This window comes from Carex rostrata, chromosome 15, assembly GCF_964058835.1.
Source record: "Carex rostrata chromosome 15, lpCarRost1.2, whole genome shotgun sequence".
NCBI classification, from domain to species: Eukaryota; Viridiplantae; Streptophyta; class Magnoliopsida; order Poales; family Cyperaceae; genus Carex; species Carex rostrata.
The window spans coordinates 8,002,665-8,025,440 of record NC_135932.1 but is presented as its reverse complement, the minus strand read 5'-3'; the positions used below and the strand labels follow the sequence as shown (position 1 = coordinate 8,025,440).

The following is a 22,776-nucleotide window of genomic DNA, read 5'->3' as shown; positions in this document are numbered from 1 at the left end:
CTGAAAACTTGAGTAGCTTGGCTATGATGAAAATTGAACTGTGGATCATTCTATCCTTCTTCTGATCCCATCTGGCAGCAATATATAACTGTTGATTAAGACTCTTTTTACATATTGATTACTGGCAGCAATCATTCTATCCTTCTTCTGATCCCATCTGGCAGCAGTAGAACTGTGGATCAATCTATCTTTCTCCTTTTTTTTGCATAAAATTTATACTTTTCTTGTGGACCATTGAAATTTTGTAATATATTTATTGAATTATTATTAATAGTTACCTTCACTTGAGCACAACAATGAAGTAAAGGGAGAGAGTTTGGATTTGATCAAGTACATTGACGCTCACTTTGAGGGCCCCGCATTGCTTCCTGATGTAAAAAATAACCTTAGTTTAATTATACTATATTAATGGTTAAATTATCCTATATTACGTGCAGTTGCTTTCTTTGTTTTTTTTTTTTTTTTATCTTCAGTAATCAGTACTACAACCCTTGCCTTCTAGCCTAGATATAGACATTCATACCTACTGAGTGATTGTTTTGTGGGGAAAATAATTCTGGTGGCCAATTGACTTGAAAAATTACTCAGAATCATGACATGATTATGACTAGAAAAATTACTCAGAAGCATGGACCCCCAACCCCCTTATCTTTGATAACTCATACTTCAAGTATGTATCACCAAATTTGTCCTGTGAATTTGTTTATTCATATTCTGAAAAAAAAAAATAACAGTGAAATGTGAATAAGATTTTAATGAAGTATGTTGATTGATGCAGGGAACTCCTGAGTGGAGAGAAGGAAGGTCTCCTCCAGTTGCCTTCTGACAAAGCCCTTCTTGAAGACCCTGTTTTCCACCCTCTTATTGAGAAATATGTTGTTGTATGTTTTTTTTGTATATACACTTATAATTTCTCAATCCTTGTAGCAATTTGTGTGATTTTGTTACATAATTTGTTGAATTTTTTTCAGGATGAGGATGCTTTCTTTGCTGATTATGCTGAGGATCACCTGAAACTCTCTGAACTTGGGGCACATATATGCATTTCTTTCTGGTCGAATCACTCAATTAATTAGTGCAGTACCAGTTGGTCCGAAACCTGGTCGAATCACTCAATTTATGTAGTCACTTATTCATCCTCAGCGCATAATTTTAATGATCTCAGTACGTATCCTTAGCACAATATTACAACCTAATTTTTATTTGGGAATTGTCACTTGAGAAAATTAGAAATATCTTGAGAAATTGTGTTAATTGGATCTAGCTATTCCTTCATTCCAGTAAGCAGTAGCATCAAGCAGTAAGCTGTATGGTGGATATCTGCGAGTATTCCTTGGTCCATTATTTCTTAATTTGCCTTTTCTCAGATTATTCCTCAATCTACATGTACCCGCTATGGGCTCAAAGTCGGAACAAAGATGGCACCATTTGTGCGTGTTCTTGTCATTATCATATTTCCAATAGGCAATAAGCTTATCCTATCATTAAAGTACAATTTTGTGGCTTATTGTAATAGTTCAATATTGACTTTAAAATCCTATTTTTCTGTCTGTTCCTTTTTGTATTCTGCTTAATTATTGATGCGCTCATCTACTTTCCCTCTTCATTAATGCAGGGTGGTGACTCATACTGTAAATATCAGAAGTTCACAGAATAGCTAAAGTCTTCATTATTGTTTGTTCCTTTTTTTCCTTTAAGTCACTCCGCTCATGTAAACCTTTCAGATATATAGGAGGAGTTTCTGCAAGCATTGAAGGTAATCATTGAAGAGAATGGGTTAAGAGTGTTACCCCCTTAGCAAAGTCTTCATCGAAAAAGCCCTTAAGGAAGATGAGGGGCCCCTGGTAAATATACAAGTTCCTTTATATTTACCAGTTTTGCAAATTTCTTATTCAATAATATTAAGGAGTTAGTTGACATACTTAGCTTGACTCTATATATTTTCCTGTCCCATGATCTCTAGTATGATGGCATGAAGACATGCATCTGTATTCCAGTAAGTTGATGCTGCACCAATACTGGTACTGTCCTCTTTTTCAACAGTACTAATCCAATGCAAATGCAATGTACTGATCATGACTTGGCAGCTTGGTATATCTAATTGTGAAACCCAGATAATTTACATTAAGAAACCATTTAATCCAATAGAGGTAATAAAGTTTCAAAGGTGATATAACTGAAGTGTTATCCCGCGGTCATAGTGAATAGAAGGATTTGTTAATTTCTCTTTTTTCGGTCATATTGCATTCTGATGTGAAGAGAAGATGTAATCATCTGCTTTGCAGTTTAATTAGTTGGGGGTATGAATAGAAAGGAAAGGACCTGAAAAAAAAAAGATGGCAATAGGAAGTAATTTGCATATTATGCTGGTTTTCACTAAATTTTCTTTTGCATATTCTTTTTTTGATTCAATGAGAGTAGTGGCAGTATGGTTCTTGATTCAATGGGACCTGAAGAAGAAAGACAGATGGCAGTAGGAATTAATGACAGTTAGGAATCATTTGCTCTTTTTTTTTTGGCATATTACCCAACAGGGAATGGGTATCTTATTGGGAAGCTCTCGCTATACACTATACACTACACTTTATTTTTTTTTTCTGTTCATTTAAGTGTCATTTTCGCAGAAAAATGTTTACATGATAATTATGTCTTACTATTGTTGGATAATATTTTGGTTTGGTAGTATTTTGGATTTATCGAGGCTTGATTCAATAGCATGCTTCTCAATACCGTATTTGTGCAAGTTGCTTTTTTTTCCTATTTTTTTCCATTGTGTAACATCGATTCAATAACGCCTATAATATGAATATTTTACAGGTTGTAATGAAAAGTACCATAAGACATAATAAGAATAGCACCACAAATTTATCTTACATTTTTTTTTCCTTGTGTAACGTCTATTCATTTGTTTTCCATCATTTATTTACATATTCTGAAACTTATATTTTTTTTTACAGATTGTAATGAAAAATACCACAAAACCTGCAACCCTGGGAATAGCAAGGATAGTGTTAATCTGAGATTAGTGCTATTCCATTGTTTAGATGGGTTAACAGGAACAACACTAACTCCAGGAATAGCTCTATTATTAGAGCGATCCAAACGTACAATAATGAACCAACTCCATTAGCACTCCATGCTATTCTTGATGATCCAAAAGCACTCCATGCTATTCTTGGATAGCACTAATTCCTCGCATGAAGTTTCAAACTTGCTATATAAAAGCAGATTTAAAAATGCCCCAGATGTTGCAGCAATGAAGAGCCCCAATATAGAGAAGTGCCATGTAAACATACCGGTATCCACACCCATGCTTGAAATTGCACATATGATATAGTAATAAGTCATGAGTGTCACGAGGTAATTGCACCTACCAGAACCAGTATCGCCTGTGTGGACCAAAAAACCTTGAACTTGTGCACAACTTCTCAGCTACTAATACCTTGAGTGTATTTACAATGAAAATACATAGCAACCCAAGATACAAACCAGCCAAAACCAATTGTGCATATGTTAATTACATAGAAACTCAGAAAAAAATAAGTAAAAAAGCAGAAAACATTGACAACCATACAGAGGGGGTAAGAAGAAAACATAAGCCAAAAATATAGTACCCATTGCATTTTGAAGATATGGAAAAAAAATCGCTCTCATGAGTAAACCTGTTAAAATTAAAGATAAATGACATTGCTATTTCACAAGTATTTGCATCCATAGCTTCCACTCCGAAAAAGAAAATTACACAACACAAAGGGGCTTTCTATACAAACTCAACAAAAGGACAATATTAACCCTACTTCTGATACAAATAGTATTTCTTCCGACCATCAATCAATACCCCAGAGTATGGACCAATCCGCGCTATGCATAGTACCATAACCTGCAATTAGTGTGAAATGCAAAGGATGAGGAGCAGATTTGAATCCCATGAAAGGAGCTTGAATTCAAGTTCCAATATGACTTTATACAAAAAAAAAAAGAAAAAGAAAAAAGAAACAGAATGGGTTATGGTTGTCTCCTGTTAATTGAGATTAAGAAATTATCACATCAATGAGACCTAAAAATACTAGGAAAATTCAGTCACAAATCTTTTATGAAATTACTCAGAGCAGGCCAGCAATACCTCCACTAAATTTGTCTAATAAATTCACTAACAATTGAAAGCATATCTAAGTTAGGATTATGCTAATAAATTTGTCTCCTGCCACAGACAGCTTATAATTAGGATAATGCAAAAGTATAAGAAGTTATATAACCAATTGTTGAAAACCTGAGATGTTAATTGCCAGAAAAAGAGCTTCTATTTTAAAAATGCCAAGAACTGGCAACCAAAGATTTAACATTTCCATTAGGAGAGATTAAAGGTTACATTAAGTCCGCTACTAATACCAGGTTAAGTGCAGAAAACCAGCATCAAATTAGACTGTTACTCAAGCAGCTAAGTGACATAAGACAAAATGCAACACAAAAGGAATGCAATACAGGTGACATACGGGTGAAACAATATACAAAAATGAAATTTATGCTGCTCAAGTACAGTGAGGCATATACAGTTTACCTTCCCAGTTTTTAAGCTCAATTACAAAATATGGCAACATCTGTTAGGGTTTGTTTATGGAATAGGTACAAGATTCACAACAATCTAGCAGTGTGTGCATGTCAGATAAGCAGAGCATTGAATTGAATCGGTCAAGCAAGAAAATCAAGAGCCAAGTTCTTGTTAACACCAAATGGATTTTACTGGGGGACTTCAACTTAATTAGTCCGATGCATGGTTCCGAAAATCGGCCGATTCCGAGTTGACTCGGCCGAGTCGACTCGGAATCGGCGGCGTCCGAGCCGAGTTTTACCCGATTCTCGCACCCGTGCGAGTTTTTCGGAAAAACTCGGATGAACAGTGCCGGAATCGGCCGATTTTCCGATTTTCCGGCCGAGTTACACCGATTCAAGCCGAGTTGAGCCGATTTGAGCCGATTTGAGCCGATTTCATTTCAAAAAATTCCGATTTCCAACTAACCTGGATTGTGCTCTGCCGTAGGAGGAGATGAGTCCCTGGAGGAGAAGGCTGAAGACCGGCTGAGGAGAAGTTTCATGGAGATCGCTGAGGAGATCGCTGAGATCGCTGGAGAGAAGTTTCATGGAGTCGCTTCCTGTTTCTTGCGCGAACGGGAGAGAAGGGAAAAAGAGAAGGATAGCGCAGGGGGCCAGTATTATTTGAGCTTTGAGATTTGTGCAGAACTTATTTGAACAGTTTTGATTTTTCATCAAGTCACGCAAAATATGAGATATCTCAGAGGATGAGAATTCGGTGCCGGACCCGAAATTTTTATTCAAATGGGTTTAAATCCCTTCCTTTCATCAATTCAAAAATCAAAGTGTAGGATGAGTTCAAGATTCATGTTGGGATTAAATCCAATGGTCCAAGCAATCCAGAACTTAATATGTATTCATTTAATTTATTAAAAATCTGTTTTCGTCCAAATTTCGAATCGAAGATTCGTAACAATTTATAATGTCGTACGAGTATTATTACGTGTTTATAATTTGATTTTTAGATCCAACTAATTAAATTTAAAGTAGTATATATATATATACACATATAATTACCAAATCAATTTATAATTCCTAATTTAATTACTCTTAGTTAGAATTCAATTATTTATTTATTTACATGATTTGATTTATTTCCTTTCTTAGTTTCACGATTGTAACGAATTTTAGATTTACCGAATATTTACACTTTATTTATGGTGCTATATTTTATCTTATGTTTTTAACCTCCAATTTTTAATGTACGAATTTGATTCGTTTATATTTCTAAATTTTAGATTCATTTTATGTTACTCAGATAAATCTAATTGTTCATTAATCTAATAAAAAAATTAATTAGACGAAATAATCAACTTAATAATTAAACCATGTTTTAAAATTTTGGAATATAACACTTAATTAACATAGTTTTTTTGCAAATTATTTTTATCAATTTTTTCCTATTTTTTGGCTACAAAACAAGGGTTCTGCCAAAAAAACCCGAGTTACCGATCCGATTCTGACTCGGCGGTCAAAAATCCGATTCCGATTCCGATTCCGAGTTTCAGAACCTTGGTCCGATGGATGGTTGATAGGTCTGGGGGAACTCGAGCAAATAACCTCATGGACCTTTTCAATGAGTTAATAAGTGGCCTTCAGCTGATAGATGTACCTCTCAAGAACCGCTCTTATACTTGGTGTAGCAAGAGACCCAAACCGGTCTTTTCAAGGCTTGATAGATGTTTCATTTCACCTGAGTGGAATGCAATCTTTCCGATTATCACACTGCATGCTCAAGAGATGATGATATTGGACCACGTTCCACTGGTGCTATCTTGCAAACATCGATTGCACACCAAGAGACAGCCAAAGATGGAGCTTTTTTGGCTTAGACACTCCGAGATGCATCAGGTGGTGAACAAATTATGGGGGCAGGAACCTACTTTAGCCGACACTCATGCTTCCTTCAACCACAAAACAGCTAGTCTGCAGGTAGTTATGGGAAGGTGGCACAGGGACAGATTTGCTAAGATGGAGGAGCAGTTAATAGTATTGTAAGAATGTAATTCTCTTCTTTGATTGTATTGAGGAAAACAGAAATCTTGATTCGAGGGAAATCCGATTTAGACAAAAGGTCAGACAACGGGCCTATGACCTTGCGATCGACTCGGAAACTAAGTGGAAGCAAAGGGCAAAATGGAATTGGCTTAAAAATGGAGACTACACCACTAGATTCTTTCACTCATTTGCTACGGCTAGAGCAACTAGAAACACTGTCACGGTTCTAACTGTGGAGGGGGTTGAGATAAAGAATGAACTTGAAATTAGGAGGGCTTTCTTAGTTTATATGCAATGTTAAATGGATCGTTGCTTTTCTGAGGAAAAAAAAAACAACATTCACTTCCAATTTGTTCAATTTTCCAAATGTAAACAGAATCCTAACGACATTCTGTTCATGAAATTGATAACTGGGTTGAGCATATATGATCACAAACTTGTTTGTAAATTAATTACATTTTCCATAATCTACGATTCTAAGTTACATGCTTGATGCCACAACAGAAGCACAGACAGAACAAATATACACATCAAACAAAAAAAACAGTTAACATATATAATTAATGTCAGTACCAATAGATGACAGGTAACTGGAAATTCATGACAAATTAGTTAAGGTAAATGGTTCCATACTTTTATCTCAAGTCATATTATTATTTGATAGGTTCTTTTCAAGAACAATAATTATCCTCAAAAACAGTATGCATGCTATTGATTTGAAATTAACCACTGCATTGTATCTGATTAGAACCAGCTAATGTCATCTAATTACTGTTTAAGTTGAGAACTTGCCTTTTTCTTTTCTTTTTTGAGAAAGAACTTGCCTTTGGTCTAGTGGCAAAGGCACATGATCTCTATATGAGATGTCATGGGTTCGAAACCCAGATGGGAGATATCATTTGTTGTATTACAAAGGTATTAACACTACTACAAAATAAATGATTATACACGGACATAAACAAGCGAGCTACACGGATTTCCAGCCGCGTGGGATGCCACGGTGTAGAAATCCTTATATATATACACACGGATATTTACCCGTGTACAATTACTGATAGCTACATGGATTATTACATAAACAGCCGTTTACAAATCCTTGACAGTGGCGCTCTCCATAACCGAGCTACACGGATTTTACATAAAAAGCCGTGTACGATTACTTTTTCTACACGGATATTTAGCTAAATGTCCGTGTAGCTCTCTTATTTTTTTTATGTATTAATTTTTTTTAATATTTTTTTCATGTTGAAAAACCTTTCTACACGGACTTTTAGCTACATTTCCGTGGAGCTCTCTTATTTTTAATATTTTTTTAGTGTTGAAATACCTTTCTACACGGATATGTAGCTAAATGTCCCTGTAGCTCTTTTTTTATGTATTAATTTGTTTTAATATTTTTTTACTGTTGAAAAACCTTTCTACACGGATTTTAGCTACATTTCCGTGTAGCTCTCTTATTTTCTTAATATTTTTTTAATGTTGAAAAACCTTTCTATACGGATATTTAATTAAATATCCGTGTAGCTCTCTTATTTTTTTAATATTTTTTAATGTTGAAAAACCTTTCTACACGGATATTTAATTAAATATCCGTGTAGCTCTCTTATTTTATTTTTTATTTTTTTTTAATGGTGAAATACCTCTCTACAAGGATATTTAGTAAATGTCCGTTTAGCTCTCTTATTATTTTTATTTATTAATATTTTTTAATGCTGAAAACCCTTTCTACACGGATATTTAGCTAAATGTCCGTGTATAATTGAACTATTTTTTTATATATTTTTTTTTTTTGGCTAGCCTCCAATTTTGCTAGCCATTTAAAATCAGATCAATTCCAGAACAGAGAATTTCCAAAATAAGAATATACCAAAACCCCTAAATTTTGGAAATTCCCGTTTTCCAAATTATATCAAAAATTAATACAAAATTCATGTACACTAAAATTTATACAAATCATACAAATCCGTATTCTGGTTTACAAAATTGTTTTATAAACCACTCTGCCCACGTACATCTACACTGATCTAACTGCTCCATGGAGTAACTCTTTGACTCTGATGAATACTACAAAATATTCAAAACATGCAAGTTACAAAAATACAATCTAGCAACTACATCTCTGTTTTGCTTTGTAGAAATAAATTATTGCAATTATAACAATGCAACTAATAAAACAAGTTTAGAGGAAATCAATATTAATTGTATGGACAAGTCAAGGCAAACATATGAAATTACATACCGGATATGCTGGCCATTGGAATTGTATGAGCTCAACAAAGTAAAAGATATAAATCATCGTGTAATAACCGCATTCCCAACCGTCAATCTGTTGCGGGCACTGAAATTTACATTCAGCAGCCTATGTCAGAATAACAATAAATTTTTGAACAAAAAAATATGAAATTATAAAATTATAGTGTGCTCACCTCCAACCACTTCCCATGCATTTTATTTCTTTGCTTGCCCATGCTTTGCACTCCATCCTCTTTAACATATTGCAGAAAAGCCCTTACAAAATTGAGTGACTGTAATTAGCAATTCCACAATTTGTTATATAAAAAAAATCAAACCAAGTGATATTTAGATAACTTACTTAATTAAACCATGCATAAATCAACATGTATATCTTTTCTGAAATCCCCGACAAATCAAATGAGCTCTAATTTCTTCCGAGTCCCCAAATCTTTTAAAATTGCTACAATCTCTACAAGGACACAAGATGTCGTTATCCTTTGTCTTCACTCTATAACTCTTGGCACATTTTATGAACTCATCAACGCGAGCCAAATATTCTGCACTATCACATCGCAATTCGTACATCCAACTTCGATCCATCTGTAAATTAAATTAAAAGAATGATTCCAATTAATCATAGTGGTCGATCAACATATATTGTTACAAATTCTTGGCTTACAAAGGGGCCGGTTTACAATCCTAACCCACTTCTTGAATATTATGCCTCATATGTGAACACATTAACAGGATTTAATTAGTATTTGAGAACAATTCGGCAGCATTTCCCCTTAACTCCCCAAGTATGCGTAAAAACCACATACTCGTAGGAGCAATAAGGAGAAATGCTGTCGAACTTTTCTCAAACACTAATTAAATCCCGCTAATATGTGTTCACATCCTAAATGAGACACAATATTCAAAGAGCAGTCCCAAATGGGGGACTATCCAAAATTAATCCAATAATTAATCCCTATTGGATTAATTTTGAACGGGCATGGACCTAAAAGCATCAATAGATCGGTTATTGGACTACAATACACTAATTATTTACATTATCTAAACAAATCAAGCATGCATGCATTAATAAATAATTGACCTAAATAATTAAGCAATAATAAGTACCAGAAAATTAGAGAAAGAAAAGAGGAAGACTAACCCTAGCAAGATAGAGAGGAGAAATGCAAATTAACTTCAAAGATCTCAACTCCGGTCTCAATCCTTGTGTGCAGAAATCAGACCAACATTCAATACAGAGAGAGAGAGAGAGAGGGAGTATTAATTGATCAAAACGGCGTTGGAAGAAGGCTTTTTGTAACCCTAAACCTTTCTACATGGACATTTAGCTATAAATTCGTGTAGAAAGTCGAGAGAGCTACACGGACTTTTATATAAACAGCCGGGTAGAATTGTTTTTTAACACTTTTAATTAAAAGAAAAAACCTTTATTTTATTCTACTTTTCTACACGGCTCTTTATTAAACGTCCGTGTAGCATTGTATTTGTTTTTTTTTATATTTTTCAGATAGCAAAACAAACAATTTTCAAAACAGAGGAAGACATTTAAAATCCAGAATTCCAAAACATATATAGCAATTTGAACAAAAAATTCATGTACACTAATTTATACAAAAATTATACAAATTCATATTGAGCATTAATTACAAAAGTTAAATTCATATAAACTAAAAATTTCTATTAAGGACTGGAAGAGGTGGATATATGAAGGACCCTTAGAATCGGATGGAGAGTCGGATGAAGTGTCCGACGATCTCGTCCGACTCTTCATCGACTCCCCATCCGGCTTTGGTCCTTCATCCGACTCTTCATCCGGCTCTGAAATTATCCTCCAAAAATAATTTAGTGCACAAATTAGACCAATTAATTGGGGAAATGAAGTAATTCGCATGGGAATTCGAGATGTAGGTTATCAATTATATCGGACCGCTCATCTTCATATATATGATCAGCTCCAAAAACAGTAACTCATCTTTATAGATTTGCGATCCGAAATAATTGATAAACCTAAATCTCTACCCAATTGTTAACTGCGAGAGGGAGAGTATAAATTGATCAATACATGTTTTAATAAAGAAAAAGTTGAATAAAAAGATGGATGAAGGACCATAAAAAAGGGATCGAACAGGTGGATGACGAAGGACATTCAGAGCCGGATGAAGAGTCGAATGAAGAGACAAATGACCTCTTCATCCGGCTCTTCATTCGACTCTGAAGGTCCTTCATCCACCTCTTCATTTTTTTTGAAGGTCCTTCGTCCACCTCTTCATCCGACTCTGAAATTCGACTCTTCATCCGGCTCTGAAATTATCCAGTAGGGTTCTTTCCTTTTGGTGCCAGTAGGGTTTACAGAGGGTAATATGAAGATACATGTTTTAATAAAGAAAGAGTTGAATAAATAGTTAAAAAAAAAGGAAGAGGTGGATATATGAAGGATTCAGAACCGGAGGAAGAGGTGGATGAAGGGTCGGACGATCTCGTTCGACTGTTCATTCAACTCCTCGTCTGGCTCTGACCCTTCATCCACCTCTTCATCCGCCTCTGATGGTCCTTCAACCACCTCTTCATCCGGCTCTCTGAAATGATCAAAACGGCGCGAAGGCCGGCCTTTTTATATAACAAAAACCCTAAAACAACATTTCTACACGGCTCTTTATTAAATGTCCGTGTAGCTCTCTAAAAGCTTTCCACACTATTAATTACACAAAAAACCGTGTATAATTTGCACCTTTCTACACGGCTCTTTTATGAAACGGCCGTGTAGCTCTCACAAACTTTCTACACTGTTATTTAAACAAACATTCGTGTACAATGCCGACATTTCTTCACGGTTCTTTAATTAAATATCCGTGTAGCTCTCTCAAGGCTTTCTACATTGTTATTTAAATAATAACCTGTGTACATTTCCTAATAAACGTCCGTGTAGCTCTCTCACGGCTTTCTACACTGATTCTTTAATAAACATCCGTGTAGAGATCCCACACATATTTCGGGCTTCCAAAAAATTAGAATTTCTCCACGGTTTTTAGGTAAAATTATCAAATCCGTGTAGAATGTGCAGTGTACAATGACCATTTCTGTAGTAGTGTAAAATAGTTGGGTGGCTTGACCTCCAATCTTTACTCAAAAAAAAAAATTACTGTTTAAGTTGACAATTACCTCATCTAAGAGTCGGTCATTATAAATTAAGGTGTCCGTAAACAGTGCATGGTCTATGTTATCTTCGCTGAGTGTAACAGACAGTGTTGTTTGTATTATGGCAGATTATATTACTGATGGATTATGACTATATTTATACTAGCAGTGCCAAATTGAAAAGAAAAATGGAGAAAAAAATTTCCATTTGAAGTCTATGGATTCTAATATCTTGTGGCAGAGGTATTGACATATACTCCTAGAGCATTGAGACGATAACCGTCATGGCGTCCGTGGAAGCCGGTAAACCCTCTCGGATTCCTGTAGATGAAGGGAGAACCTTTTTTTGTGCCGAAAGAACACATCTTGCCATTGTTTGTGCTGAATTCCAGACATGTAATGCCATATATGTCGAAGTATCCATCTATTCGAGTAATCGGAGTTTCGGGTGGAGGATGAACCTGCAAAAAAAAAAAAAAAACAATTATACATTAAAGAGACTACTGGCATGGTTCATGCACCAGAGAAAATAACATCGATTGATTTTAAATAATATTTTAGGTTAGTTGAATCGATAGATCATATGTTAATTTAAATGATTGGGGTTGTATACTTGTAATTGACCTTAAATATATATAAGAAAAAAAGTGTATATAATTTTTTTATTGGAATCTACTGGCACCAAACAAAATGTTGCTATATACATGTCAGACCTTTAAATTCGGTGCAAATTAATACGCCAAATTTACATTTATGATAAGATTGAAGGATTTCCTCAACAAAAAAGATAAGTATTATTTTCTTTATTTTTTTCGTCAGAGTTAATAGAGCAATTTGCCTCAAGGGCTGCAAATTGCAAAACCTAACAGGAAGTAGTGAGACATAGTGTCAGATATTTTATGTACAATATCCCCCCAAAAAAACAGACCCCCCCCCCCCCCCCCCCCCCCCCCCCCCCCCCCCCCCCAACCCCCCAATAACAATAAAAAAAAAAAAAAAAAGGAACTTAAGTAGATAAAAATAAAAGTTAAACGAACATTAGATATTAGACAAAAATATATAAAATTAATAGTTACCGCATCAAAAATGTAGCTGTACGCAAACGGTCCACGTAGCGGTGCTCTAAAAATTTCGTTATTGAAATCTTTATAAATTGTTTGGATTGAATGGATACAATCGCCCGAGTAAGTAACAAAGATACTCTCTATTCTTTGATGACAACCATCGTCCCAGCTTGAACCGTCAGTTTTTCCACAAGGACCGAGCTTTATGTGTAATTCATTTTTCTATATTTTCATGCAAAATGTTTCTAATTATTAGTTAATTCGTGATAATAAAAAAAGGTGTACTTGCTAAATTGTAAGTGGGTGTGCAATACTATGTTAAGGACAAAAGGTTAGTGATTAGTCATAAAATCGGGATATATCCTTTTCCTAAATTACATATTGCCAATTAAAGTTATTCATACAATTGTAGAACAAAACTAATGAATTCCAAAAAGATGATCAATATGTACCAGTGTTACATTCATTCACACGTTATCTGTTAAGCTTGATTGTTCAGGTAAGCACACTTGTATATATACTTATCAGCTTTAAGGAACTGATTAATTAAGGGTGGTGATTAGGTGACTCTTTGATTCTGCCGGAACTCTTAATTACACAATTAATGGCATATATATTTGCGTTGATCTCCTAGCAAAAATGGAAAAGATCAAGCTGGGAATGTAATGAAATCAAACCTTCCAAGTTGCTCCCAAATGGTGTCCCTTTTTTGTAAAACGAGCAACAAAATCTGCGATAACTTACCCTTAGAAAGCCAGAAAAAGCTTCAGAAGCTGTGACCATTGGGGTTTTTTCCTCTTTTTCTCTCATACCAAGACTTTAACACAAATCGGTGGAGTGTTTTTCTTCCTTTCCGTGAGTGGAAGAATAAATGATACGGGAGAGATATAAAGAGGAGAAGAGATTGAATGAGAATAAATAATAGAGCCACTTGTCAGATGCTGACAAGCTTTCAAAATAAAAGAGAATAAATGATAGAGAGAGAGAGAGAGAAGAGAAAAGTCTCTTCCTTGGATAGCTTGAATTCGTACCCTCTGCATTAACTCAAAAAGGAATCTTTTGAGTTAATACATCAGGATCGTCCGATCAACTTTAAGATTTGTGTGAATTAGATCTGCACAAATATTAAAGACCCCCTATGTTATAGGTATAGACCGGATGGGCTCTGTTTACAATCAAATTGCCCATATTCATTAACTGAAAAGATTCCCTTTTGAGTTAATGCAGACGATGCGAGTTCGGAGTGCTTTTCTCTCTCTCTCTCATTTATTATCATTCGATCTCTTCTCTGTTAGTATTTGATATATATATATATTTCGATGGAGGGAAGAGAAAACAAGAACACAATTTCTTTCTATTAACTCTTAAAAAAATGTTCTTCTCTTACTTTGCAACTGAGATACAACTCTATTTATAGCCTTATACATGACTCTTAAAATTCGTGCAATAATTAAAACAAAAACAGAATTCAAAACAACTAAAAAACAGAAAAACGTGCAGTGCAGTAAATTCTGACCCTTTGTTACTAAAACTGACATAACTTATTGTAGGGAACTCCAAATAACTTGAGACTTAAACCATCAGAAACTAGACTCCAAGACACACGAGATAGACTCTTCATTTGCTCAGAATGATCTAGAATTACCCCTTCAATTCCTCATTTAAACTGCCTTAAAATCTGTCCACTGCAGAATTCAACGGGATCCTAACTTTAAAAACATAATTAAGTTTATATTTTCAACATTCCCCCTTAAACTTAATTATTTCTTTCTTGCTCTTCAATTCTCCATTTGGAACACTCTCTCCATTTACTGCATCGATCTCCATTTCAGTTTTCTCTCTATCCTCCCCTTCATCAGATTCGCCTTCTAAGGTCCAATTTTTACCAACAACTGCCGATTCCTCTTTAGTACTCGACTTATCTCTCTCTTGCTGCTCTATACGCTTAAGCTCTTGCCACTCCTGCACACGCCTTTGCCTTTTTTCTTCATCCCGGTCGGCTTCCCATAACCTCTTCTCTCTTTCTCTATCATCTCGTTGTCTCTCTTTCTCTTCTTTCCTCCGAGTCTGCTCCTTATCATTCTCTTTACTTTTCTCTATTCGCATCTTTTGTGAGGTGCTGCTCATTTTCTAATTCTTCATAATCGATTAAATTATGTACTTCACATCTGCAAGTCTTCAGAAAGCATTAGCATCTATCTTTCCCATCACATATGGGATCCATACGGCGCGTTCCTCTAACGCTGCCACCTCTTTCTTCTGGAGCGTTCCACTAACGCTGCCTCCTCCACTTGAAGTCATCTTCATTGATGCTTCATCTTGTTCTTCTTTTTCTTTGACGCTTGCTTTCAACTTCCACGATGCTCGTCATCCCACTCGACAATACTTGCGGTATCTTTTCTCGATCTCGGCTGTTCCTTGATACTTGTCACTTATCATTCTTGTTGTCTTGTCTTCGTATCATCATCAAAACTTCTTAATTGTTCACAACGAATCACAGTGCCATCCTTTGACAGCTTCTTCTCGATTCATTGAGCTAGCATGCGTCTTCGCTCCTTGCTTGCTCGCAAAATCAGTTGTGGTTTCATCTCCTCTGCCATCCAATTGCCTGACTCTTCAGGTCATGTATATGTGAGTTTCACACCCACACCGCGTCTCATGTGGTTTTACACCACATCTTCTCATGGTCTTCGAACACTTCCAGCAATCACCTCATTGTGTCGCTAGTTCTCTTATCCTGGCATTCATTGCTCAGGCTCTCTCGTGAATCATTGCTCACGTCGGCTTCACTCACCGATTCTTCAAACAAAGACCATTGGCAGAAACTTCACCACACTTTAATCACATTCGCCGCTTGATATATATCACCAACCATTGACAAGTCTTTTTTTTTTTCTCCTTCTCGCTTTTTTTAATATCAGCACTCTCTAAACAATCTTTTTTTTTAAACATGCTATATTTTTCTCCTCAAACAATCTTTTTTTTTTAAACAATATTTTTTTTTTAAACATGCTATATTTTTCTCCTCAATTTTTTACTAAACCGACATTTTTTTCAATAGCCATATTTTATTCTCTTTCCGACACTTTTTTTAATAAAACTGACATAACTTATTGTAGGGAACTCCAAACAATTTGAGACTTGAACCATCAGAAACTAGACTCCAAGACACACGAGATAGACTCTTCATTTGCTCAGAATGATCTAGAATTACCCCTTCAATTCCTCATTTAAACTGCCTTAAAATCTGTCCACTGCAGAATTCAACGGGATCCTAACTTTAAAAACATAATTAAGTTTATATTTTCAACATTCTCTATATTCCATGGAGTGCTTCTCTCTCTCTCTCTCTCTCTCTCTCTCTCTCTCTATCATTTATTCTAATTCGATCTCTTCTCCTCTTTATATCTCTCCTGTGTCATTTATTCTTTCATTCACGGAAGGGAAGAGAAGCACTCCACTGAACATAAATTACGAACATAAATAACAACCAGATTTTGGTTTAGAAGTTAAGATAATGTTCACTATATGAGAGGTCGTATGTTCATATGCTAATGGGATTGTAAATATTTATAGTTGAAAAACTTGATTTATTGTTTTACTGAAAAATAATAGACACATTAATTCTATTTTTGAATTTTGCTTCTTTTAATGTGGTCCAATATATGCTAGAATATTTTCCAGCAGGCCCGTTAACAAAGACTGAAAGCTATAATTGGATTGCTATGTTGTGGGTACACCTCTATTATTTGAGCTAGAACTGGGCCCACTATTATTCCAACCTTTCAAGAAATCATTATGTGAATCTTCTAATTTCTAAATTTGTATTATGCTATCTGCGGAGAAACTATTTACTTTTTTTTTTCAAAAAGTTCAACTTAAATTTAAATTAATTAACATAACAGCTTGACCTTCTTTTCCCTCAAAAATAAAAATTATAGTTGCTTAAATATATATAATCGTCAAAGTCAAATCGTAAGATTGTAATACATATCTGTTACCTTGGCAGCATCAGGCAAGGTCCTTGAAAAAGTGTGGATTTGCCTTTATTTAAGCTCTTGCAATTGGCAATATGAATTCAAGCTCTCCAAGGAAGAAAAGCTTTTCTCTTCTGTCTCTCTCTATCATTTATTCTCATTCGATATCTTCTCCTCTTTATATCTCTCCTGTATTATTTATTCTTCCACCCACGGAAAGGAAGAAAAGCACTCCACCAAACATAAATTACGAACATAAATCTTCCACTCACGGAAAGGAAGATTTGTCCTGAGAAGTCTTTGTAGTTGAGTGACACTTTTCTCCTTTTTAAACCTTTTTATTTATGTTGTGTTTATAAAAGCTATATATATAGAGAGAGAGAGGTTGGCTAAGATTAAAGTGGTAGTTCCTGAGATTTTGGTGCTAACAATTTGTTTTTCAATTTTCAAAGTTCAAAACGTCGATCCGGACCGTTCAAGTTGATCTCTATATTAAAATGTGCTTGGAGACCAAATTTTACATTTTTATGAATTTTTTTACTATTTATTAAGCCACTTTGAAAATCGCTGATCCAATGATGGCTTCTGATTTTATTGTTTTGTTAAGCCACCGTTAGATCAACGATTTTCAAAGTGGCTTAATATATAGTAAACAAATTCAGAAAAATGTAAAATTTGGTCTCTAAGCACATTTTAATATAGAGATCTACTTGAACGGTTTGGATCGACGTTTTGAACTTTGAAAATTAAAAAACGAATTGATAACACCAAAGCTCAAGAACTACCACTTTGATCTTAGCCAACCTCTATATATATATGTGTGTGTACATGCTAAAATCTCTACACACAACATTGTGGCTATGAATCCTTAAAGCCTTCTTTAGGCAAACAGAGGAGGCGATTGAGAACTTATTTCAGATAACAACGATATGCGATCTTATCTAATCTCTGGTAGGACCCTCGAAAAGCCACCATTAAAGGCGCACTTTACCCCGCCCCCCATTCCAATTCCATGTATCTTTGGCAACAGGAATTCGTATCCTCTGCATTAACTCAAAAGAGAATCTTTTGAGTTAATGCATTTGGACCGTCCCATTCGCTTCAAAATTCGTGCAAACTAAATCTGCACTAATACTAAAGGACCCCTGAATTATAGACTGTGACTGGATTAGTTCCGTTTAAAATCAAACGGCTCAGATGCATCAACTCAAAAGATGCTCTTTCAAGTTAATGCAGACGATGCGGACTCTGGCAACAGAGGATAGGTTCCACAAGAGTGAAATTCCCTTTGTAGACTACTATTCATTCTCCTTTTGACATTCAAAAAGAACACTTCAACTTGTTTGGTAAGTCGACGTAACTCTCATGTATTAAGTACAACCGTACCACAACACCAGCATACTGTTGTATTCAATTATTCACAACAATCATTGGTCTTAATTCTTAAATAATACGCATCAACAAACCTCCTTTGTTTAAATTTAAACTTCTATTCAAGATCAACAACTACTTGACCATTATTGAAGCAAAATCTGACATTGGACTGGTATATGCATGACAACTACCAACTACACCTAGGAAAGCAATTAGTGCTAAACCAAATTATAAATCAAATGAGCTATCAAATTGAGACAAATGAGTAAAGAAATCAGTAATAAATTTTCTTTGGTCTTGAAAGTGAGGTTGAATGATTCCAGTGAAATATACAACGTATCTTCTAGGAATGAAACTCTATATCACCTACAAGTCTAACATGGCTGGATGAAGTCTCCCAGTGAAACTCCAAGACATGGTAAAAAGTAAACAGTAGGATTTGTTCCTTTCTTATCTCCAGGTTAAAGAAGCCGAGTGACTTCAATTGCTGGACATGCTCGGGTGGAAGAGACGGGGGACACCAATCTCTGCCATCACCATCTACATCCTCAACTACATACTCCTATAACACGTCAAAATGTCATTGGTCAGGATACTTGAAAAGCTTGAACTTCAGTAGCTGCACCGAAGCTCAATTGAGACTAAATTACAAAATTTTGGGTTCAAGTTACTTAATGGGACTTGATTTTCATGAAGCTGCAAATTCTGGGCAGTTGAAGACTATAAAATACAAATTGATAGGGTTACAGAAAAAAAGAGAGTTCACTTAAACTCAAATGGGGTTAATTCTGAGCAAAACAGCACAAGTCTGGTAACAGGCATCTCAGGTACATTTTACAATTCAATCTTGACACAATTGCTTATACCATAGGATTTGGACATATATGAAAAGCCAGTTACAAATTAACTACAAGCCTCATCAGAAGAACATGAATAGGCACACATGCATCCTTTTGTTGTATGATTGCCTAGTTCTAAGTAATTGTGGTGAATTGCTCTTTATATATCCAAGTACAAAATAGCACCATTAAGAGGAACACATGAAGTCGTACCAATACCATTCGAATGAGATTCTGCACCAATACTTACAATGATGCTATTAGCATAGTAGGAATTATCGGCCGGTACGGATCGATCTGCTATTTTGGTCCGATTCTGGGCATTATTCGTCTAAAAATTTGAACCCGTGATTAATTAAATAGAGTATAAACTATTTACATGCTGAAAACTTGTCACATTCATTGATTAAATAGAGTACCAAGTATCAACTATGTTGAAATAGAGAAATATGAACTCGTGATTAAAGGGCTTTTCAACTCTCCATTCTTTTCCGATGTCAGAACGGAAAGGAAGAAAAACACTCCACCGAACATAAATTATGCACATAAATAACAATCAGATTTTGGTTTAGAAGTTAAAATAATGTTCACCATATGAGTGGTCGTATGTTCCTATGCTAATTGGATTGTAAATATTTATAGTTGAAAAACTTGATTTAATGTTTAAAAAATAATAGACACATTTATTCTATTGTTTCATTTTTGCTTCTTTAATGTGGTCCAATATATGCTAGAATATTTTCCAGCAGGCCCCCTTAACAAAACTGAAAGCTATAATTGGATTGCTATATGTTGTGGGTACACCTCTATTATTTGGGCTAGAACTGGGCCCACTATTATTCCAACCTTTCAACAAATCATTAATCCCTCGGTACATTATGTGAATCTTCGAATTTCTAAATTTGTATTATGTTATCAGCGGAGAAACTATTTTTTTTTTTCAAAAATTTCAACTTAAATTTAAATTAATTAACATAACAGCTTGACCTTCTTTTCCCTCAAAAATAAAATTATAGTTGCTTAAATATATAATCGTCAAAGACAAATCGTAAGATATATTGATATGGCATCAGACAAGGTCCTTGAAAAAGTGTGGAATTGCCTTTATTTAAGCTCTTGCAATTGGCAATTGAATAAACTTAACTACGTTTAAGATTTTTTTTTTATTCAAGATTTTTTTTTTTAGGTTGTCGACAATTATCGAGCAACAGATATATTTATAAAAAAAAAGAGTAGTTATTTACAAAGTCTCTAATTATGTTTGTAATTTATGTTTAGTGAAGTGCTTTTTTTTTCCTTTCAGTGAGTGGAAGAATAAATGACACGAGAGAGATATAAAGAGGAGAAGAGATCGAATGAGAATAAATGAGAGAGAGAGAAGCACTCCACAGAATGAGAATAAATGATAGAGAAGAGATCAAATGAGAATAAATGAGAGAGAGAGAGAGAGAGAGAGAGAGAGAGGCACTCCGAGTCTGGATCGTCTGCATAACTCAAAAGATAATATTTTTAGTTAATGAATATGGGTAGTCTAATTGCAAAACAGAGCTCATCCAGTCTATACCTATAACATAGGGGGTCTTTAATATTTGTGCAGATCTAATTTGCACGAATCTTAAAGCTGATTGGACGGTCCTGATGTATTAACTCAAAAGATTCTTTTTTGAGTTAATGCAGAGGATAAGAATTCAAGCTCTCTAAGGAAGAAAAACTTTTCTCTTCTCTCTCTCTCGCTCTATCATTTATTCTCATTCGATCTTTTCTTCTTTTTATACCTCTTCCGTATCATTTATTCTTCCACTCACGGAAAGGAAGAAAAGCACTCCACCGAAACCAAGAAGTGCAAAAAACAATAAGGCCCCTACAACCGAATAAGATTCTTTTTAGACACTATAAACAATATAAAAGTCTACAAGAAATATTCTTTACTGATATAACCAAAGTACAGCCCCATAACCAATTGCATATTGCCAAGTAGCAATCCAAGGTTAAGTCCATCTGGACCCTTAGATGCTAGGCATCAGAAAGTGACCAAATTAAACGTGATGTGTAGTAGATCTGTAGATAGGAAAAGCTACTTGAGACCAAACATCATGTGTAGTAGTAGAAAGTGAGGTCACAAAACAAGCTATGGTTTGCTACACTGAAGACCACATGGAAAGGTCCCAGCAAATCCCGTGCTCTACCTCCGCGTCCTCCCAAATCAAGGCTCATTCAGGAAGGTTCTTCGGCTGCCAATTCGAGAGATATCCCTCAAAGGCAAGATGGGGCGCTCCAATCAAGTTGTCGGCTACAGTGCCATGCAACCCTAAATGAAGAAGAGCCTTCACGGGCCAGAATTAATTTGAAGAGGAAATCGGCCCAGTTACAAGTGAGGCTGATAAACGGACGGATCCAAGCCCAAGTAAAGGAATTAACTTGGACCTCACACCGGTTGGCTTTTACCAGGTCCGTGTAGATTACGAGTGGTGTACCAATTTGGCACACAACTGTGCCATGAACGACTTGGACGTCGACGAGACGGTGGAGGAGGAGAACCAGTACCTCCGTGAGAACCCCATAATAGCGCAAGAACCTGAGGAGAATGACCAGTCAGAAGGGGGAGAAAGGTTATGTACCGACTCATTTTCTAGTGATGAGTACGAGACACAGACGGATTAAGTATCTCAAATTGGTCAGTTCTCTGTTTTTTTTTTTTTTTTTTTGAAGCAGAAGGTGTATTTGGTTTATCTATGCAACAAACAAAATTTCTATCTTTGAACACTAGAGGATTAGGGGGTTTACAGAAGTGCAATGGAGTTCGGAATGTGATTAGGCATTCCCGTTGTGATGTAGTGTGCTTGCAAGAATCCAAATTAAATGAATTTAATTTGGCTTATTTTTGGAGTTTTTTACCAACTTTTTTTCAGAAGAATTGTGTTGTTCTTGATGCTATTGATCATTCGGGTGGGTGTATAATCACGTGGCAAAAGAATTACACAAGGGTTAACTCATGGTTTACAAGACACGTTCAGAGTGGTCCTCAACCAAAACAGTTTGGGTGAGACCTTCACAGTAACTAATGCTTATGGACCTAGTGAGGATGCTTTAAAATCTGAATTTTTGATTGAGCTAGGAAAGGTGGCCGAACTTGTCAACACCAAATAGATTTTACTGGGGGACTTCAACTTAGTCCGATGGATGGTTGATAGGTCTGGGGGGAACACGAGCAAATAACCTCATGGACCTTTTCAATCAGTTAATAAGTGGCCTTCAGCTGATAAGTGTACCTCTGAAGGACCGCTCTTATAGTTGGTGTAGCAAAAGACCCAAACCGGTCTTTTCAAGGCTTGATAGATGTTTCATTTCGCCCGAGTGGAATGCAATCTATCTGATTATCACACTGCATGCTCAAGAGATGATGACATCGGACCACGTTCCACTGGTGCTATCTTGCAAACATCGATTGCACACCAAGAGACAGCCAAAGATGGAACTTTTTTGGCTTAGACACTCTGAGATGCATCAGGTGGTGAACAAATTATGGGGGCAGCAACCTACTTTAGCCGA

General features: G+C 35.5%; 2 protein-coding genes and 1 long non-coding RNA gene across 5 annotated transcripts in view; all 3 read right to left on the bottom strand.

Moving 5' to 3' along the window:
• LOC144566105 (PYK10-binding protein 1-like) overlaps positions 1-13,982 on the bottom strand; it is an 85,180-nt gene extending 71,198 nt beyond the window's left edge. Inside the window, exon 1 of the mRNA XM_078315986.1 lies at positions 13,782-13,982. Coding sequence (XP_078172112.1) covers positions 13,782-13,847 — 66 coding nt within the window. The 5' untranslated portion in view covers positions 13,848-13,982. The remainder of the gene's footprint in view (positions 1-13,781) is intronic.
• Positions 8,591-10,234, bottom strand: LOC144565977 (uncharacterized). The gene is made up of 5 exons (XR_013515092.1): positions 9,980-10,234; positions 9,182-9,423; positions 9,015-9,096; positions 8,828-8,926; positions 8,591-8,652 (listed from the first exon to the last, which is right to left on the bottom strand). It is a non-coding gene; the product is annotated as an uncharacterized LOC144565977 (long non-coding RNA).
• The window catches only part of LOC144566107 (jacalin-related lectin 33-like), a 70,605-nt gene continuing 59,428 nt past the window's right edge, over positions 11,600-22,776 (bottom strand). Inside the window, exons 1-3 of one of the 3 annotated variants that reach the window (XR_013515126.1) lie at positions 13,715-13,820; positions 13,050-13,259; positions 11,600-12,434 (exon numbers count right to left, since the gene is read on the bottom strand). The gene's annotated coding sequence lies outside the window, so the exon portion shown is untranslated. Of the gene's footprint in view, positions 12,435-13,049; positions 13,260-13,714; positions 13,821-22,776 lie in introns of those variants that run through there. The other 2 variants (XR_013515127.1, XR_013515132.1) reach the window with 2 other exon arrangements.